Raw genomic sequence first — 18,223 nt, 5'->3', positions numbered from 1 at the left:
TGCAGAAAGACAGGTTGGTCAGGTTGGAAATATCTTGGGGAAAAAATCCACAGCTTTAAACCAGAATGGTTTTGCACTCTTCATACAAATGGAAAATCTCTGACTGTGGCTGGGAATTGTGAACTTTGTGCTCTCCCAATTTCTGTGTCAAAATAGTTAATTTTTTTAGAGCTCACTGGATTTTAATTCCTGATGGGCAGAATATTATGAGTTGCATTGCAGCAAGTCTTATATACCCAAAACTATTCTCAAAACTTCAGTGCAAAATGGAATAATAACTGCCAGAGTCCACTTCTTATTAAAAACAAACAAACAAACAAACAAACAAACAACAACAATCAAAAACATCCCCAACCCCCAAAATCTGCATTATTGTCACTTTTCTTGGCTACTTCATCATAAACCATGCTAGAAAAATGCTGGTTTTTGATTTGTTATCAACACAGAAGGAGGAGGAGGAGATGGTGTTCCCTGGGCCATGTTTTGGAAGCATCACATTACATTGCAATAAGTCAAGTATTTGTGAGAGGGAGGGATTTTCTCAGTGTCAGGTGATTTTAATAGAACTCTCTGGTTAGGAAGATGAAATTTGCAGCTCCAGTTTTCTCCTTGTAAAAGAGCATTCAAATTTCTTCTTCCAGTCAATGTTTTGTGTGCAGGATTGTTTCACAGCCCAAAATATTTCTTATTTGTTCATTCCTGTGCATGTATTTGTATATATTCATGTGATACTGGAAGCTGTTACATGTTTGATGTGGGTATTTGAGTACAACCTTGTCTTTGATACAACAAACCCAGATCATAGGTGAAATATTGTGCCATTTGTAGGAAATGAGAATGAGAAGATCAAATATGAAGTATGTTGTTTTTCAGCATTGTATTTCCATTAACTCCACTGCATTACCTGTTACCAAAAGAGTCATAGTAAGTGTTACTACAAAGGCTCTAATGCAGGAAAAGTTCTTTGACTCAGAAAATAATCACATGTTTGCAATTAAACAGATGATGGGGAGTTTGCTGAGGCCAATACAAATATTTCCACTGAATGTAATAGACTTTGAACTTGGTTCTGGGCGTTTTTCTTACTATTAATGAGCATTTCCATACTTTCAACCACTTTTCTAAATTGATGTTCCTGGTTTCCTGTGAGCACTGGAGCACCAGGAATGTCAGGAAGGCTTCTGCACGTGGAATTTTCAGGGTCAGGGGTTTCAGAGGAGCTCTGAACACACAGGCTCACAGTCCCCATTTCTCAGCTTGTGGAGCTGCATGGATGCAGGGAAACATCATCCAGCTCAGTTTGCTTCCATTTGAAGAAGGTGTGAGGAGAGGAATTAGTAAACACAGGCCTGAGTCAGTAACATTATTTATACAGCAGGGTTTTAGCCTTTAGCTAAAATAGAACTGCTTTTAATGCAATATCTCTGCTTGCTGGCAGAGTGGAAAACTTCCTATTTCTATTGAAATGTGGCAACCTGCAAAATAAATGCATTTCTGTGCACTGGAACCCTGGGTCACCTCAAGTCCCTTATCTGCAGTACCTCACAGAGTGTGGTTGTTTTAATTATTCTCCATTATTTGAATTACTCTTTCTCCATTATTTGAATTACTCTCCATGGAATAATGTTTTAAAAATGAGATAGCAGAACTATAAATTCATGAACTAAAGGTAAAGTTTTTACAACTAAAAAGTAATCAGAGAAGCAAATCAAGAGCTTGTGCCACATCCAATTTAGAATGAACCAATTCATCGTAGAGCTATTTTGATGCTGAATTGTCTAAGGTTTTTTTTTCCTCTTTTTTTTGTTGGCAGCTGATGAAAACCGTGAATAAAATGTGCCCAAATATCACAAGAATTTACAATATTGGAAAAAGCAACCAAGGACTGAAGCTGTATGCAGTAGAGATTTCTGACAACCCAGGAGAACACGAAGTTGGTTAGGATTTTAATTTTAACTAAATCTGTTGAAGGGGTGTTGGGATTTGGCTTTTTCCCCCCTCCTCTTCCTCCATATCTGCACTAATTATCGCTGATGGAATTATATTTATGGCAGCAAAGATTTCAAACGTATGTGGGAGGAACCTCAGTGCTGAATTTCTAAATTGGGAAGGGGAGGGTGAGCACACATAGAGGACATTTTGAATGTGGCATCAAATTCTTTAATGATCATTCTTCACAGTAATAAAATAAAAGTGAGCTTTAATACTGGGGGTGGATTTTAGTTATGGGATTGATGTAGCTTTGGATAGAAATTTACCTTAATGCATTGCAAGCATTAAGGTCAAATCTCCAAATAATTTTTTACTCATGAGGTCTGGGGTTCATTTTCCTACCATGATATAATTCTTCAGCATAGAAAAAACTAATTCAATCTTTGGTCCTTCTTACTGTGATAGTGCCTGGGACAGCTGTTGGAAAAAAGGAATTTTGTGCTTTGCTGTATCCATGAATAATATCCTTAGATTGGTTATTAGGAAAATTCTCTTCCAGTAAAGGATTTTTCATGTGACTTTTAGACCTTCAAAACTGTTAATATCTACCTCTAACATGCTGAAGTTGTGAGTATAATTAAAGATCTGTTTAATCAAATATGGGCTTTAGAGGTTTTACTCAGTGGCTTTAGATATCACTAATGCATAAGCCAGTTCTAAAATAGCAACAGAAAGCAATTTATTTCTCCAAAGTGACATTTTCACCTCTCGTCTGTGCAGCTGAGATGTTTCTCCAACACTCTGTAAGTGAAATGTTGCTGATTGACATTGAAGCTGTTTGATAGAGATTTGATTTGCTGCTCTGACTACAACTCTGCCCTGTGTTTTTTTCCCACAGGGGAGCCAGAATTCCACTACATTGCAGGAGCTCATGGGAATGAAGTGCTTGGACGAGAGCTGATCCTTCTGCTCATGCAGTTCATGTGCCAGGAATACCTGGCTGGGAACCCCCGCATTGTGCACCTCATCCAGGACACCAGGATCCACCTGCTGCCCTCAGTGAACCCTGATGGATATGACAAGGCCTATAAAGCGGTAATTAGGATGATGAGCACACCAAGGAATTCTTTCTTTCCAGTAGATGGATGAAAAATTCTCCTCTTGTCTTTATTTTCTTCAAAGATCGCGTTTTGCGAGCGATCGAGATTTAAAAATGAAAAGATGGGCACATCAAAGTAAACACAAACCATCTTGGGAAAAAGCTGAAAGAAGCAGTATTTGATGTGGTGTTGGCTAACAGGAAAATGTACATGAAAGGAGGGTCACAAAGACTGCCAGAGAAAACCATCCTGAGGTGTACAGAGCCATGGGAACACCATTATGGAATATGGAAAATCCATGCAATCTGTTTCTCATGAGAAACCAAGCTCAGCACGTGAAAATTTGCATTCCTCCACAGCTGAAATTTAATAATGTGCCTTTAAGGAGAGCACGATGTGTTGGGCATCGTAATAATTCAGTCTGGAAGAAGACAGACACCAGGAAAAATTGTAGGGGCTGGTCAAATGCACTGGAAAATCTTCCAGAGCAGTCTGCAGAAGACTGGAACAGGAAAGTCAAAATCACAGTCATTGGAGGGAATGTCTGCTGTCTCCATTGAGAGATATATTTTGGCCAACCTCAAATAGTTTTCATGGGTTTTCCTTCACCTCATTCAAGATTTCATGCAATTTTTTTAAAAAGCATCAATGATTTAATTCAGTTAATTAATTAATCTTCCATTTCTCTGTATAGAATTACCTCTGGCACATTCCCAAACTTTCTGCAGGGGCTCACAGGTTTCTGGATTCTAAATGAACTTTAATTTTCTTTTTCTTTTTTTTTTTTTTAATCTAAGGGTTCAGAACTGGGGGGCTGGTCTCTAGGACGATGGACTCAGGACGGCATTGACATCAACAATAACTTCCCTGACCTCAACTCTCTGCTCTGGGAGTCAGAAGATCAGAAGAAGAGTAAAAGAAAAGTTCCAAACCATCACATCCCGATCCCTGACTGGTACCTGTCTGAAAATGCCACTGTGAGTAAGGCCAGGAGAGGGGACACAAAGGCTGGGATGTGCTGAGTGAGATTTATATTTCACAATAAATGAATAACCTGGGAGTGAAGTTCCACACCTGATCTAATAATTTCCTTTATGTCAGTGGAAATAAAGATGCACCCCAAAAGCACCATTTTCCCCCAGGATTTAGGGGCAGGTCTTGAGGAAGAAACTGTTTCCTAGAGGATTTTCTTTTCCATCAGCTATCACAAGAACCTGAAGGGCTCCAAACCCAACTTTTAGGCAGCAAGGTAGACAAGGAAAAGCACAGCATGAGCTCAGCCATTTGGATCAGGCTTCTCCCAAGTTTTGTGGCATAGATGAGCTCTTTGAAAACTCACTCACAGATTTGTCCTGGGATTTTCTTACTTGCTCTTACTTGAAATATATTCTTACCTTGAATCATCAGGCATAGGCAAACCCAGTGCTGTGGTTTATGTTAATGTCATTTGTTGGATTGTAGTGCCAGAAATCTAACTTATTTTGGCCTGATCTTTGAATTAGAATGGCAGCTATTAATAGCAGCTTCACTGTGGCAGTTTTTAGCACTTTAAAATCACAAAATTATGGAATAATTACAGTTTAAAGGGGGCCTCTGGAGATCAATCCAAGGCAGGGTCACCTGGAGCAGGTGACACAGGAACACATCCAGGTGTGTTTGGGATGTTTCCAGAGAGGGAGACTCCATGATCTCCATGTGCAGCTGTTCCAGTGCTCTTCCACCCTCATGGAAAAGTTCATCCTCATCTTGAGGTGAAACTTCCTGTGTTTTAATTTATGGCTGTTATTTCTACATTTACAACCCCTTATTTTACAAACAAAGAGGGGGAGCAGTGTCACCATCTGGCACCTCTGCCAGTTCCTGGTCACTCGACATAGATGTTCCTGTTCCATAAATTACTGCTGTGAAGGTTCTGTAAGCTCTTCAGGGCTGTCTGTGACCTCCCAAGGATGGCTGACGAGCACCATAGTTTAAAGAAGGCCTTCTCCTTGCCCACACCCCTTCTGCTGGCCCCTCACTCTCAGGCACTCCCGATCCTGCTCTCCCTCTGAAGCAGCACGCTCACATTTCCGCGCTGAACCAGATCTGCCGCCGCTTCTTCTCCCAGGTGGCGGTGGAGACGCGGGCCATCATCGCCTGGATGGAAAAAATCCCTTTTGTGCTGGGGGGCAACCTGCAGGGGGGAGAGCTGGTGGTGGCCTATCCCTACGACATGGTGAGGTCCATGTGGAAAACCCAGGACTACACGCCCACCCCCGACGACCACGTGTTCCGCTGGCTGGCGTACTCCTACGCCTCCACGCACCGCCTGATGACGGATGCCAGGAGGAGAGCCTGCCACACCGAGGACTTCCAGAAGGAGGATGGCACTGTCAACGGAGCCTCGTGGCACACCGTGGCTGGAAGTAAGTGGTAGAAGCTCCAATTAGCGTTCCCTTGCTAATTAGGGTAATGCCGGCGCTGCCTGGTGCGCGTTGCAGCGGCGGTGGTGGTAAAAATGTGTGTTCTAGGAGGAATATTTCCAGATGTCACTGCTGTCATTAATACCTGGTGACCGCTTCTTTTGCAGCCAAGTTTTCCAAAAATGCACATGCAGAGCTTTAGCTTTAAAAACTCTGTGCACTCAAGGCAGTTCGTCAGGAAGAAACCAACCCAGTGCAAACCCCCACACAAGGTGACAAGAAGCAAACTGCTGCCAAGCAGCACAGCCAGTGTCAGAGCTGAAGCTTCAGGGAGAGATTCCAGTGGCTCTCAGATAAGGAAATCCTGATTTCAGCCTCCTGCTGACTGAACTCAGCCTCAGATCAGCTCTCACCTACATTCACTGGCAGTTGCAATGAAATGCCATAAAAAGCTACTGTTTGCCTGCTGCTCTCCTATTTCTAAAGCACCTGGACGTCCTTACACTTAAATTTTGCATGGGCTCCCCAGGCATTCCTGCTGCCAGGAGAAATCACAGCCTGGATCAATCTCCACACACCCGAGCCTGTCACCCTGTTAGGGAGCACAGAGGGGAAGCCATGGCCTGTGGTGTGGCCAAAACCCTGATTTCCAGGAAATCCCAATTAGAAGCCCATTTTTAACAGCATTAGGCATGTTTGCCTTTGCTCAAAATCCTCATGTTTTTCTAAGTGCATCAGTCCAGCAACATATTCCCTGAAATTAGGAAATGAGACTGGCATCTGCCACCAGTGGGCTGACAGCAGGAACAGCACTAATGGCAAACAGATGCAGGGCAGTGTCTCTGAAACCCAGGTTTAGCTGAACCTGGCTCATGTTTGGAACTTGCAGGTACTTCCACTGCGTAAACATTTTGGGATTTTGGACGTGGCTTTTATGGCTTTTATGTTGGCCCATGTGGAGTTGGTGCTGGCCAGCCTTTAAAGGCTACAGTTGAGAATTAGCTTTTCAAATATTTTTTTAGGAGGTTAAAAAGTGTTGGGTGAGTTTGGGGGAAACCTTGAACTCTTAGGTCTGACAGTACATTCCTGTGCATTTCTGCAGATTCTAAAGCATTCTCTGAGAGCTAACTTGACCCCTTAATTATCTAATTTATGAATTTAATTTTCCTAAGTGTTTCAAGAAACATCATTATGAATCAATCCAGAAAAGATGATATTGGCCTTGTCACTAACAGCTGTCACACTGAGTTCCATTAAGTAAAGATGGACAATATAGATGCTGAATATTACCCTGATTTCTTAGGACCAATTACATTTTGGATTTGTTTCATCTGATTTGCTTTATTTCTTGATGATGTTTTAATTGTGATTTATGTCCTGCTCTTGTGGTAAGACCTCTAAAAAAGTGCTTGAAGAAGCTCTCCCACCCATCCTCTTGTGTGGGTGGCATCTCCTCATTGCACCACACCTGGAAACTGCCCCTCTCCTCATCCATCTGCTTCCTTGCAGTGGTCCTTCACAGAAACTTCTCACTGCTTATGCCATGGGAAAATTTAGATGGCATTAGATTAATTTCATTTAGAAAATATTTACTATTTATTTAAATATTAAATGAATCTTTAGTATTTATTTAATTTAGAAATATTAGATTTCATTTCAGTCCCTAGAGAAGCATGTGAACTACAGATACCCAACACCTCCTCATGCCTTTAAAACCCAGCCATGATATTTCCTTCATATTATTTTGACTGCAGTGAATGCAAGTTCTTCAGAAATTTTACATATGAAGTTTCTGCAGTGGATGAACTGCACAGAGGCTAAAAAGGGATTGATTTAATTTTATTTCCTGTGTTTTTGAGGCTGGATTTGCATGTTCAGGCACTAGGAAAGAGTTGCTCTTGGCAACACAAGGCCATTTTCTTAAATACACGTATTAAAACTGAGCAATTAGTGTGTATGGCAAAACATTTCACAGCAGATTAATCAGGATGTTATACAGTATGTGAGGGGAAAATAATTGTGGCTGTTTCTCAAGTGGAGGGGAAGCACATTTATGTAGAGTAGCATATGCCACTGGCTGATGTTTAGGTTTTCCCCATCAACAAAAGTGAAAAGTTTAACATCTGTATTATATAATCTTCCTGCTCTGCTTCCAGAAGGCACTGAGGGCTCATTAAATACTTGACTACTGCTCTGTGCTAATTGGACAGGAACAGGGATTTTGGTTTAACTCTTCTTGGTCAGAAGCACTCAGTGGATGCAACTCCTGCTAATCTTTGCTATTTAAAACATAACAATTAATGATCATTAAGAAACATATTTTAAAATATTTTCTTATTAGAAGTGCAGGTTGAACAAGAAATGAAGCTCACAGAATTTCTTCCTCTAGTGTTCATGTTCTGTATCTCATTATCTGTGGGAGAGTGGAGAACTAATAAGGAGGAAAAATAATGGTGAGAAACAGGAGAGAAATCTGGAGAATGGCAATATTTGAGCTCTGTATGTAAAGACAGCCCTCCTTAGTGCTCCAGCCCTTTGCAAAGGTTACAGTGGTCTCTGCAGTGCAGAATTAAACTGCAGCTCCTCAGAGACTGGAGGCACTGGGGTTCCTGGGTCTTCATTAGGACATATTTCTGATGGAAATCCCTATTGCAGAAAACAGGGCAGACCCCAGTCTTCTGCAGCACCGTGATAGGGAGAAAAGAGACCCTTTTATTTCTTACAAACTACAGACACCCTATCTAACATAAAATAATTATTACTGCCTTGATTTTTCTGGCTTTTCTATCAGTTAGATTACTCAGGGAGGAAAACAGACTGAGGAACTCTTTCACCAACTGCTCTGATAAATCACTTTTACATAACAGCCCCTGTGAGCACATAGCTCTGTGTCCTGGCATTCAGGGTTCTATCAAATGGGAATTCTGTGAATTGGGTGAACAGCTGCACCTCCCTGCCACCCAACACAGACAACTCCATTTCTACCCAGGGCACTCATAAAGGACAGCTGCTCTGTGGGTAATGTCCAAGATTAGGAATGCTTAGACCTTTCTTTAAAAAGCACAAATATTTCTTGTAGAGAGGTACCTTTCTCCTGGTTGTGTCCCCATCTCCTCCATCAATAGAATCCCAGAAGGGTTTGGGTTGGAAGGGACCTTAAAGCCCATGGAATTCCACCCCTGCTTGGAACAACTTTTCATTATCCCAGATTGCTCCAAGCCCTGTTGCCTTGGTTTGAACAGACAGGTGTCTGCTAAGGAAGGCAGGAGCCTCCCCTGAAATGGAAAATGTAAACCCCCCTCCCTCAGAATTATTATAAATTTGAAATTAAAGGGCTCTCAGGCAAAGATATGGGAATAGGAATAACAGTTCTCTATTAGGGAAGAAAATAAAAATAAAATAAAAATGCAGTAATATAAAACAGCACTGCCAGAGCCAGAGCATGCCCTGTCCCCTGTGTGTCAGGGTGGTGGCACAGTCCCATCCCATGGGGTCTCAGCGCTCCTGCTGTGGTTCTGCTGCAGCAGGATCCTGCACAAGGGGGGAGTTTTCCTCTGGAGCTCCAGGGCTGCTGGAGATGGGCCTGCTCTCCCTCTGGGAATGCAGGGCAGGAGAAAGCTGCTCCTCTGGGAATGCATTGGGCAAAGGCTGCTATGCTGTTCCAGGGCAGATTGTATCCAGGTAGGAATGTGTGAAATCCCAGATTGTATCCAGGTAGGAATGTGTGAAATCCCAGATTGTATCCAGGTAGGAATGCTTGGCTCCTGCCCTGGGCACAGCATCTCCCCATGGGATGATGGAATGTGATCAGCCCTGCAGGGACACTCACTGGCCGTGGACAGAAGGGATCTGGAGGGAGGGTTGGAAAAACTGCCTAAGGAACAGCAGAGAACTGCCCAGCTCTGCCAGATGGGGATAGAATTCACACCCCAGCCACAGCTTGTAACCCAGAACACCTGTCCAACCTCGCCCTGAGCACTCTGGTGCTTTGTTACAGAACATTTGGCACTTCTAAAAACTTTTTTCCCTTCCAAATCTGCGGGCTAAGCCAGCTGGATGAATGCCCAACTTGTGTATACAGAAGTTACATTAATTTGCTTAAAAACTCAGATCTGATCAATAGATTAAAAAGGCCATGAAGTTGTTCCCTTTTTCCCCAATACTGGCAGGCATCAATGACTTCAGCTACCTGCACACAAACTGCTTTGAGCTCTCCATCTATGTTGGCTGTGACAAATATCCCCACGAGAGCGAGCTGCCAGAGGAGTGGGAAAACAACCGCGAGTCCCTGATTGTTTTTATGGAACAGGTACTCACCTGGTATAATTTGTTTGGATTTAGATGTTTATTAGTTTTATTTGTATTAGTTTATATATTTACATTTATTAATATAATTTAAATTACATTAATAATATATATTGGTATTAATAACATATTATACTAATAAATAATAATATATACAATTTTTATATTATATTATATTAATTATATTATATTATACTACAGTATAATATAGTATATTATAGTATATTAATAATATATATTATTATAATATATAGTGTTATATTATAATATTAATGTATTTTTATATTTATATAGATTCATTTTATAAGTTGTGAGTTTTACAGTAGTTTATTAATCAACTAAAAATGGAGTTGTATTTTTTTTACAAGTTTTTTTTAAGGATAGCTTGTCTAATTAAGAAATTATACTTAAATTATTTTTAACTTAATTTGTTACTTGTGCTTTGTAATGTCCATTTTTTTATTTAATTATATAATACTACTTAAATTTGTGAAGAAGGTGGTGAAGAAGAAGGATTAGTTTCTGTTTTAAAACTTTCATTTTATTTTATATATATTATTATATTCTAAAACTTTAAACTTTAAGTTTTATATTATGTGATATTATACACTTTTATTTAGACTTCACACTTACAATTTCAGTTTTATTATTTAATTTTGGAAGTTTTTTAATGGTTTTAGGTTAAATATAGTGGTTTTTGGGGGGTCAGTGCCTGATAGTACAGAAAGTCTAAAAATCTTAGCAACTAGGGTTCCAACACCTATTATTTTTCTTGCATGACTAATTATGTGGTTATTGGTATTTTTGATAGACATAGCACTTCAGCCAGGCTGGTTTGACTTCAGGCAATAAAATAATGAAGCTTCTGAAAGTGTGATCTGGGCCCTGAGCTTGCCAGAAAGGGCTGATGGAAAAAGACCCCGATACTGTATCTGTTGCTTCCTCTGTTCTTTTTATCTGTATTTGATGCCTCAGGAATCCTAACAAAATTCACAAACTGATTCACAAGTTAATGCCTGAAGGGCTGCTACAGGGTTAATAATGATGTTCCACAATGTTGCAAGCCATAAAGTAGGAATATAAAAATAAAATCCACTTATGGAATTAAAGATTCATTGTAAGTTCCTAGGAATATTACTGTTCTTTGCTGTGCAATATTTACTTGTTTTTTTTTTTTAATTCTCTTCCCAGGTCCATCGTGGCATCAAAGGCATTGTGAAGGATGTGCATGGGAAGGGAATTCCAAATGCTGTTATTTCAGTGGAAGGCGTGAACCATGACATTCGCACAGGTAAAAAAAAACAAACAAAAACAAATAAAAATACAAAACATTCGTGCAAAAGAACAGATTTGTGGCTCAAAAACAAACCCACTGTACCATGTTCCTAAGTACCACATCCACATGTGTTTTGAATGCTAATTTTATGGGGTTTTATCTCTACTGGTGTTCTGAGCTCTTCGTTTGCTGCCAGTCCCATGTGCTTTGCCACTGAGGTAAAGAGTGAGGCAGATTTGGACACATAAACTGACTTCAGGCCATGGAATATCACAGAACTTTGTGAGTTCCAAATCTTTAATGTTTGCCAGAAGAGGTGATCTGAGCCAATAATCAATCTTGGGATATCTAACTTAGTTTATGATTAATTCCAGTGCTGCTGTGTCTCCATTGTGACAGAAAGCATTGAATGACAGATACTTAATTAGGCAATAATGATTCTGCCTTAAATATTTCAAAATGGGACCACTGGGAAATGACAGTAGGAATTAAAGTAATCAGCTGTTTTTTCCTGTCTTGGAAGCCTTGGCAGTGCTGAAAGTCTGCCATAAAGTGTGGGTTGTGTTACTCTGTTAACAAAATTAATGTACTGCTCGGAGTTAATGCAATATGTGATTAATCTCCAGCTCTCTGTACTCTGGATTGTCATGTGGAAGAAAAAAAAAAAGTGCAATAAATGTGCAAGATCCCAAAATCCACCTTGTAGCACTCAGAGAATCTTGCAGCTATTTATGTCTTGACTTATTGCTGAGCCTCGATGGATCAAGGCCATCTGCACTTGTTAGTAAAAATAAAAATACTTATTTCATTCCCTTTAATTTTTCTTTTTAATGAGACATTTATGCTCACACTCTGGAATCACTGTGGAGATGGGAACATAAAAGTTCTATCTTGTTTCATGTTATCCAGATAACAATACACGTCTCATTAGTCCCTGAAACTAGAGGATTTATGCTGGAGCCAAAAAGCTGAAATGACATGTATAACTCCAGAGGAAGAAGGCAAATTGTCAGCAGTCTTCTTTCATTTATACCTTTTAAAATGAAAAATGTGCCCATTTAAACCTCTGAGTTGCCTTGATGTAAAAATAGCCCAAGCAGGAGAAGAATTATGGCCAGGATCTCTATTCACAAAAGTTTTGTTTCAAGTGAGCAGAGCTCTGCTGTTTCACTGCTGCATTAACGTGGTCAGCTGCCCTGTGGAGCCAGGCAGAAGTTGCCTGTAAAAGCCCTGTAATAACATTTAAAGGTTTGAGAAAATTCCTTTGCTTCTTCCTGTGGACTGAAATGAAAGCAGATTGGTTTGGCTTTGTCCTGGGTACAATATCCCTGATGGAAGGAGAGGGATGCTGACATTCAGCTAACACCATTAATGGGCTAATTGAAGGCATTGATTCCAGGAGCAAGAGCTTTGTGGGGAATTATTCCATTTTCCCTCGATGCAGATGTGACTATTGATTAAGTCTGAGTGATTCCACGTTGTTACAGTCAGATTTGGGCTGGACTCTGTGAGAAAACCTGTGCAAGAAGAGTTCAGTTGGGGGGGACAAATGCCCCTTTCCCCCTCCATGGTGCCAAGGCAGTTGTGGGGGTTGCTTCCTGCAATTTGGGAAATGACAAAGCAAATATTGATGGAGAAATGTGCAGTTTCTTCCTGGTGAAGCACTTCTGTGTCACAGCCAGATTTCAAAGACAGATGCTTCTGTGTGGTTTCTGAACTAAGGTGTAATTAATTTAATTTCACACAGTGTCCAGAAAAATTTTTATTAATATTTTGGTAAATTTGCAGTGATTTCAGTATAGTTAATGTACCAAACCCCAAGGATTTTGAAGTAGAATTTAGTAATATTTAATATATTAAATATATTTATATATTAAATATTTATCTAATTAGTCCAAGCTAAGCATAATTCTGGTGTTACAACTCTCCAGCCTCACTCCTGGCTGCCTGGTCCATACAGAAAAGTTGAGTTCAAGTTGTTACATGCTTTGGGTTTGCAGCACTATGGTCAGGTTTCCTGGAGAGTCTTTTGTTGGTAAAAAGGCATTAGAAAGATTTTTATAATGTATTTAAATCAGTGCAGTTTGGCACATTTAAATGTACAAATTGCTTTTGCACTTTTACAATTGCTTAATTGTAACTAAGCTCTGTCCTATCAGGCTCAAAGAACATTTCTCTTAATTGTAGAATTTATGGAGTAGTCTGACATATTAAATCCACAGCAATGCTATCTTTGTCCTGTAATGCATTGTTATTTTATCTAAGCAGACATGGCAATCCTTTTCCAGCCCCAGTAGGTGGGTATGGATGCAGTCTGCCTCCAGCCTGCTCCCACTGGAACCTATTATTTCAGCAAACCTATTATTTACTAAATTTATCTGTGTTTTTAATTGTGTTTCTTTTTGCCATCTGTTCTGATTTTTTTTTTTACTGGATTTAATCTGATTTTCAGAAAACCCCAACCTTTTAGCCTGGTATTAAATTCTGGGCACTGACAGCTGACAGAAATACTCCTGTCTGCTGGCTCCTAAATGGAAAGGAGGGAAAATGCATCCTGCTGAAGGTTTAATACCCAGCTTTGCAGTGAATTCCTAGTGGGGTGTGAATGTGTGGGTTTATTCCTGGCCCTGTGTGGGGTTGTGATGAACTGATAAATGTGTCAGGAAAATGTGGGTCAGGTTTGCAGTCCTGGGGCTAAAGCCAGGCTGGGAGCAGGGATGTGATCACAGCCACCCCTGGGGGATCCACAGCCCTCTGCCCACCCTGGGGTATTGCCAGAGCATTTACAGCTGAAAATGAGCCCTTGGGGGTAAATAGGAGGAATTTGGGCAGATTTGTGCTTTGGCCTTTTGCTCAGCTTCCAACAGTCCCAGTGGTGAGGGAGAACCGAATAAAGAGCCTCTTTCAGAGCCCTTCCTAAAAATGCACAAATTTGGACCTTATTATCACCCCAAATGTGGTTATATTGACTTAAAAACCCCTGATCATATTGGGATGTAAGAATGGACCTGATCAGGGACAATTCTGGCACACAGAGGCTGCACTAACAGGGTATAGTCAATACTGCCATTTGTTAACACTTGCTGCTTGCAAACACATTTTTTTATTTTGCCAAACTCTAAATTAAAACACTGTTTCTTTAAACAGAGGCTGACCAGCCTGATCCTTCCCCAAATAAAATATTTTTATGCAAATCATCTTCAGTTTTTGCTACACCCTGCTCTGCCAGTGAGCCCAGGCTGGTGTTAGTAAGGCTGTCAGGTCTCATCAGTGCTAAAAAACCCCAACCCCTCCTCATGCAGGAGATGTTCCATTTCTATTTTTACATGGAACTGCATATTTGAATATGTGCTTTCATTCACAGGGAGTTTCTCCAGGACAGAGTACAAAACTAATTTTAGGTAATAGTTTTTCCCCTTTTTCAATTCACAGCTAAGAATACTCGGTGCTTAAAATCATATTTAAAAGAAGCCTAAAACGATCCTGATGCACATATGGGTACATAAAATGGGTATATCTGAGATCATTCGTGGGGAAAAAGAAGAAGCCAACAACTCCTGATTCAATGAGGTGTTAAAATACATTTTTGTGAGTAGGTTAGTTGATTGCAGGAGCTTGGTTTGTGCATTTACATTTAACCAGGTGGTTAAACGTCCTGGTGAATTTACTTTGTAGGAAAATCAATGTAATAAACTCCAATGTAAGGCTTAATATATAAATATTCTCTTATTTACTTACATTAAGCCTTACTCCAATGTAAGTCTTAATGTAAGTGAATAAGGGAATATTTACTTACACCTCAAAGTGAGTTGACATTATGTATTCACACACTTTTCCTAACAAACAGCACCACAATCTGTGTCCTGGCAGTCTGATCAGGGTTGTGTGATGTGGATATTTCACTGGTGCTCCTCTGGATACATCAGTTAGGATTGGTTTGGGAAAGCTCTTTTCTACCCCATGGGAATCACCAGATTTTTCCTCAGGCCTTTCCAACTGCCAAAACCAGACAGCTGGTTTGGAGCCTTTTTGCATCATTTGGAAAACATTGTGGAGAGGTGTTTTTCTCTAGGGTTGGCAGGTTGAGGAGGGGTATTTGTGGTGGGGGAAGCCCCTTGGACACCCTCCTGGTGTGAGGATGCAGGGTTCTACCTGTGGTGCCATCTTACCCATGGCCAAGTGTGACAGTGTTCGCAGGGGTCCCAGGATGAGGGAAGAGACGAAAAAGTTGGCTCCATGTTCAGAAGGCTGATTTATTATTTTATGGGATATATTATGTTAAAACTATACTAAAAGAATAGAAGAAAGGATTTCATCAGAAGGCTGGCTAAGAATAGAAGAGGAATGAATAACAAAGGTTTGGACTGACTGAGACAGTCTGGACAGCTGGACTATGATTGGCCATTAATTAGAAACAACCACATGAGACCAATCCCAGATCCACCTGCTGCATTCCACAGCAGCAAACAATCATTGTTTGCATTTTGTTCCTGAGGCTTCTCAGCTTCTCAGGAGGAAAAATCTTAAGGAAAGGATTTTTCATTAAGCATGTCTGTGACAGCCAAGGACTTCTCCTGGGATGGTCAGGGCTGGGAGTTGGACTCGATGGTCCTTGTGGGTCCCTTCCAAATCACCTTATCCCATGTGATTCTGTGTCCTCATCTCATGGACTCAGGTTGCCCCAGGAAAGGTTTGGATGCAAATTTCTTCATGGGAAGGGTTTTAAAGAACTGGAGCAGGCTGCCCAGGGATGTGGTGGAAGTGTTCAGAAATTCGGCGGCCATGGCACGTGAGGACATGGTTTAGTGGTCAACGTGATGGTGATGGTTGATGGTTGTACTTGAGGGTCTTAGAGATGTTTCCCACCCTCAGCAATTCTGTGACTTTATAAACACCACTTTCCTTAACAAGAAAGGACCAAAGCCCTGAAAACCCTCCCTTTTTCCCCCCACCAGGAGCTGACGGCGATTACTGGCGTCTCCTCAACCCGGGCGAGTACGTGGTGGGCGTCAAGGCCGAGGGCTACACGGCTGCCACCAAGACCTGCGAGGTGGGCTACGACATGGGGGCCACCCAGTGCGACTTCACCATCTCCAAGACCAACCTGGCCAGGATCAAGGAGATCATGAGGAAGTTTGGGAAGCAGCCCCTGAGCCTGGCGGCGCGCCGGCTGCGGCAGCGGGCGCGGCGGTGGCAGCGGCGGTAGAGCTCGGCGCCGGCTCCGCTTCTCCCAGCCTGGCTGTAGTCGTAGTGAGAGTTACATAGCCCGTCTCTTCATGCCTTTTTCTCTGCACGAGGCCTTTCTGTCTGTGGAGCTGGATGGATGCTCAGGGGGTTCTCATTTTTTGGTGGGGAAAGAATCGGAAATGAAGTTCAAGTGGAACCGAAAGGAGCCCCTGGTTGAGGGGAGGGACAGGGAGAATGGAGGAAGGTGATTTGAGTTGAGCTGGAATGAAATGTTTTGCTTGTTGGGTTGTTTAATCCTTTGTCAACCTGTTTTCTTTAAAAATTGAAGAGAAAGGGTAAAAAACAGCAGCAGCAAAAAAGAGATACTTACAAACGAGACGTGTTCTGAATGAAAAATTTTAAAAAGTATCTAAAGCATGAAGTTGGTATATTTTTGCGACTCAAAAAAGTTTTGACACTCTTTATGTTTCATTCTCATATGGGAGGAAAAGCTGAGAGGTGACAATTTCTGTTTAATGTGATTAAAGCTTGTGTCAAAATTTCTCTCTTTCTCTGAAGGTTGCCCCTTTGATAAGCACTATATTTCAGGAAAAAAGCCTGCAGCGAGTAACCCACCTTTGCTTTCCTGCTTGGGTTGTTTAGATTTAAGGATGCTTTGTGCTGCCAGAGTTAAATTCCAGGGTGTTTTCTCCTCTGGCTTTTCAAGGCTGCAATTTTATTCCATGAACTAAACCTGACAAAAAGGTTTTGGGATCAGGACCACTGTGGTGTGGCACTTCCCCCCTGATGTGGCAGAAGGACCTAAAAAAAGTTTTTCCTGAGGATACAGCCACTTGTGTCATATATGAGAGGAGAGGCTCAGTCACTGACAGGTGCTTAATTCACAAATCCTCTGATACCATCTTTTATCTTCATTTTTGGCCTGACTGGAGGTGCTTTTTGTGCTCCTGCACATCTCATGCCACTGCCTTCTGTGACATGCCAGGGGCTCTGGGCTCCTCTTGCTGCTGCTTTTCTGGCCTCATGCCTGTTTGGGAGCAGGAGTTGTGCTTTATTGTTGGCTTTTGAGTAGTAAAATTGTCCAGCAGGACAGGATTGAGGTTCAGGAAAGGTGCAGAGCACATCTAGGAAAGAATCAACACTGGGCAAAGTGCCAGCTGATGAAAATACGACTTTGCTCCATTAGCTTCAATGTTATGACCTAAATTATACCAAAAAAACAGAGTCAGCTGCATGATTTTAGCTAGTCTGTGGCTAAATAAACATCTCCTAACATGCTTGGTAGCAGACTGCAGCATACTCTTCCAAATACAATTCTGGTTTAAACATTTTGATTGCTATTTACAGTTTTTGCCAGTTTGATAGGATTCTTGGAAAAGACGTTCAGCAAAATATCATTGAAACTGAGGAAAAAATAAGGCAGAGTAGAAAAGTTACTGTAAAAATACCATGTGCCATCTGTATTAATTTTTTTATTGTCAAGGAAGGAAGGAAACACATAAAAGGTAAAAGACTGCAGAATGAAAATCATAATCTAGAGCCCTTGCATAGTAAATATTCATATTTCTAAATTTCTTTGGCAATTTCAGCCCTTCCTGGTTCTGCAGATACCACTAAATAACAGCAAAGGCTCCAATAAAACAGAAGAGTGCACTTTTAATTCTCTGTGACTGAAATTATGGAATGCCTCCAAGTCAGTATCATTTCAATTAAGTAACAGAAGTAAACAACTCATCCAATCATTCCATCATGTGGAATTATATTTTACTAATTTCACCCTCTTTGCACCCTTACAGCATCCTATATACCATATATTTCTGTATAGCAAATAGAGCTGCAGCTGTCAAGAAGAGATATTTTTTTCTTGAGAGGTGGGAAGGGATTTATGATGTCTTTGTGCAGGTAACAAAGTGAAATGATTTTGGAATATGGAGTAATGACAGCAGACAATTTGTTTGCAGTTAAATTTGATGTGTTCACTGGCATATGTAGATTTTATGACCATCACTACAGATCAAGAG

The 18,223-nt window shown here is 40.9% G+C and overlaps 1 protein-coding gene across 1 annotated transcript in view; it reads left to right on the top strand.

Moving 5' to 3' along the window:
* CPXM2 (carboxypeptidase X, M14 family member 2) overlaps positions 1-16,221 on the top strand; it is a gene marked incomplete at both ends in the record, with an annotated part of 63,010 nt that extends 46,789 nt beyond the window's left edge. The window contains 7 exons of the mRNA XM_084210653.1: positions 1,814-1,937; positions 2,831-3,027; positions 3,830-4,009; positions 5,140-5,437; positions 9,604-9,743; positions 10,931-11,030; positions 15,971-16,221. Coding sequence (XP_084066779.1) covers positions 1,814-1,937; positions 2,831-3,027; positions 3,830-4,009; positions 5,140-5,437; positions 9,604-9,743; positions 10,931-11,030; positions 15,971-16,221 — 1,290 coding nt within the window. The remainder of the gene's footprint in view (positions 1-1,813; positions 1,938-2,830; positions 3,028-3,829; positions 4,010-5,139; positions 5,438-9,603; positions 9,744-10,930; positions 11,031-15,970) is intronic.
* Positions 16,222-18,223: the final 2,002 nt, after the last annotated feature.

This window comes from Fringilla coelebs (genome assembly GCF_963513975.1).
Source record: "Fringilla coelebs genome assembly, chromosome: 8".
NCBI lineage: Eukaryota > Metazoa > Chordata > Aves > Passeriformes > Fringillidae > Fringilla > Fringilla coelebs.
Note: the sequence above shows the minus strand (reverse complement) of the source record. Positions and strands in the feature narration are given on the sequence as shown.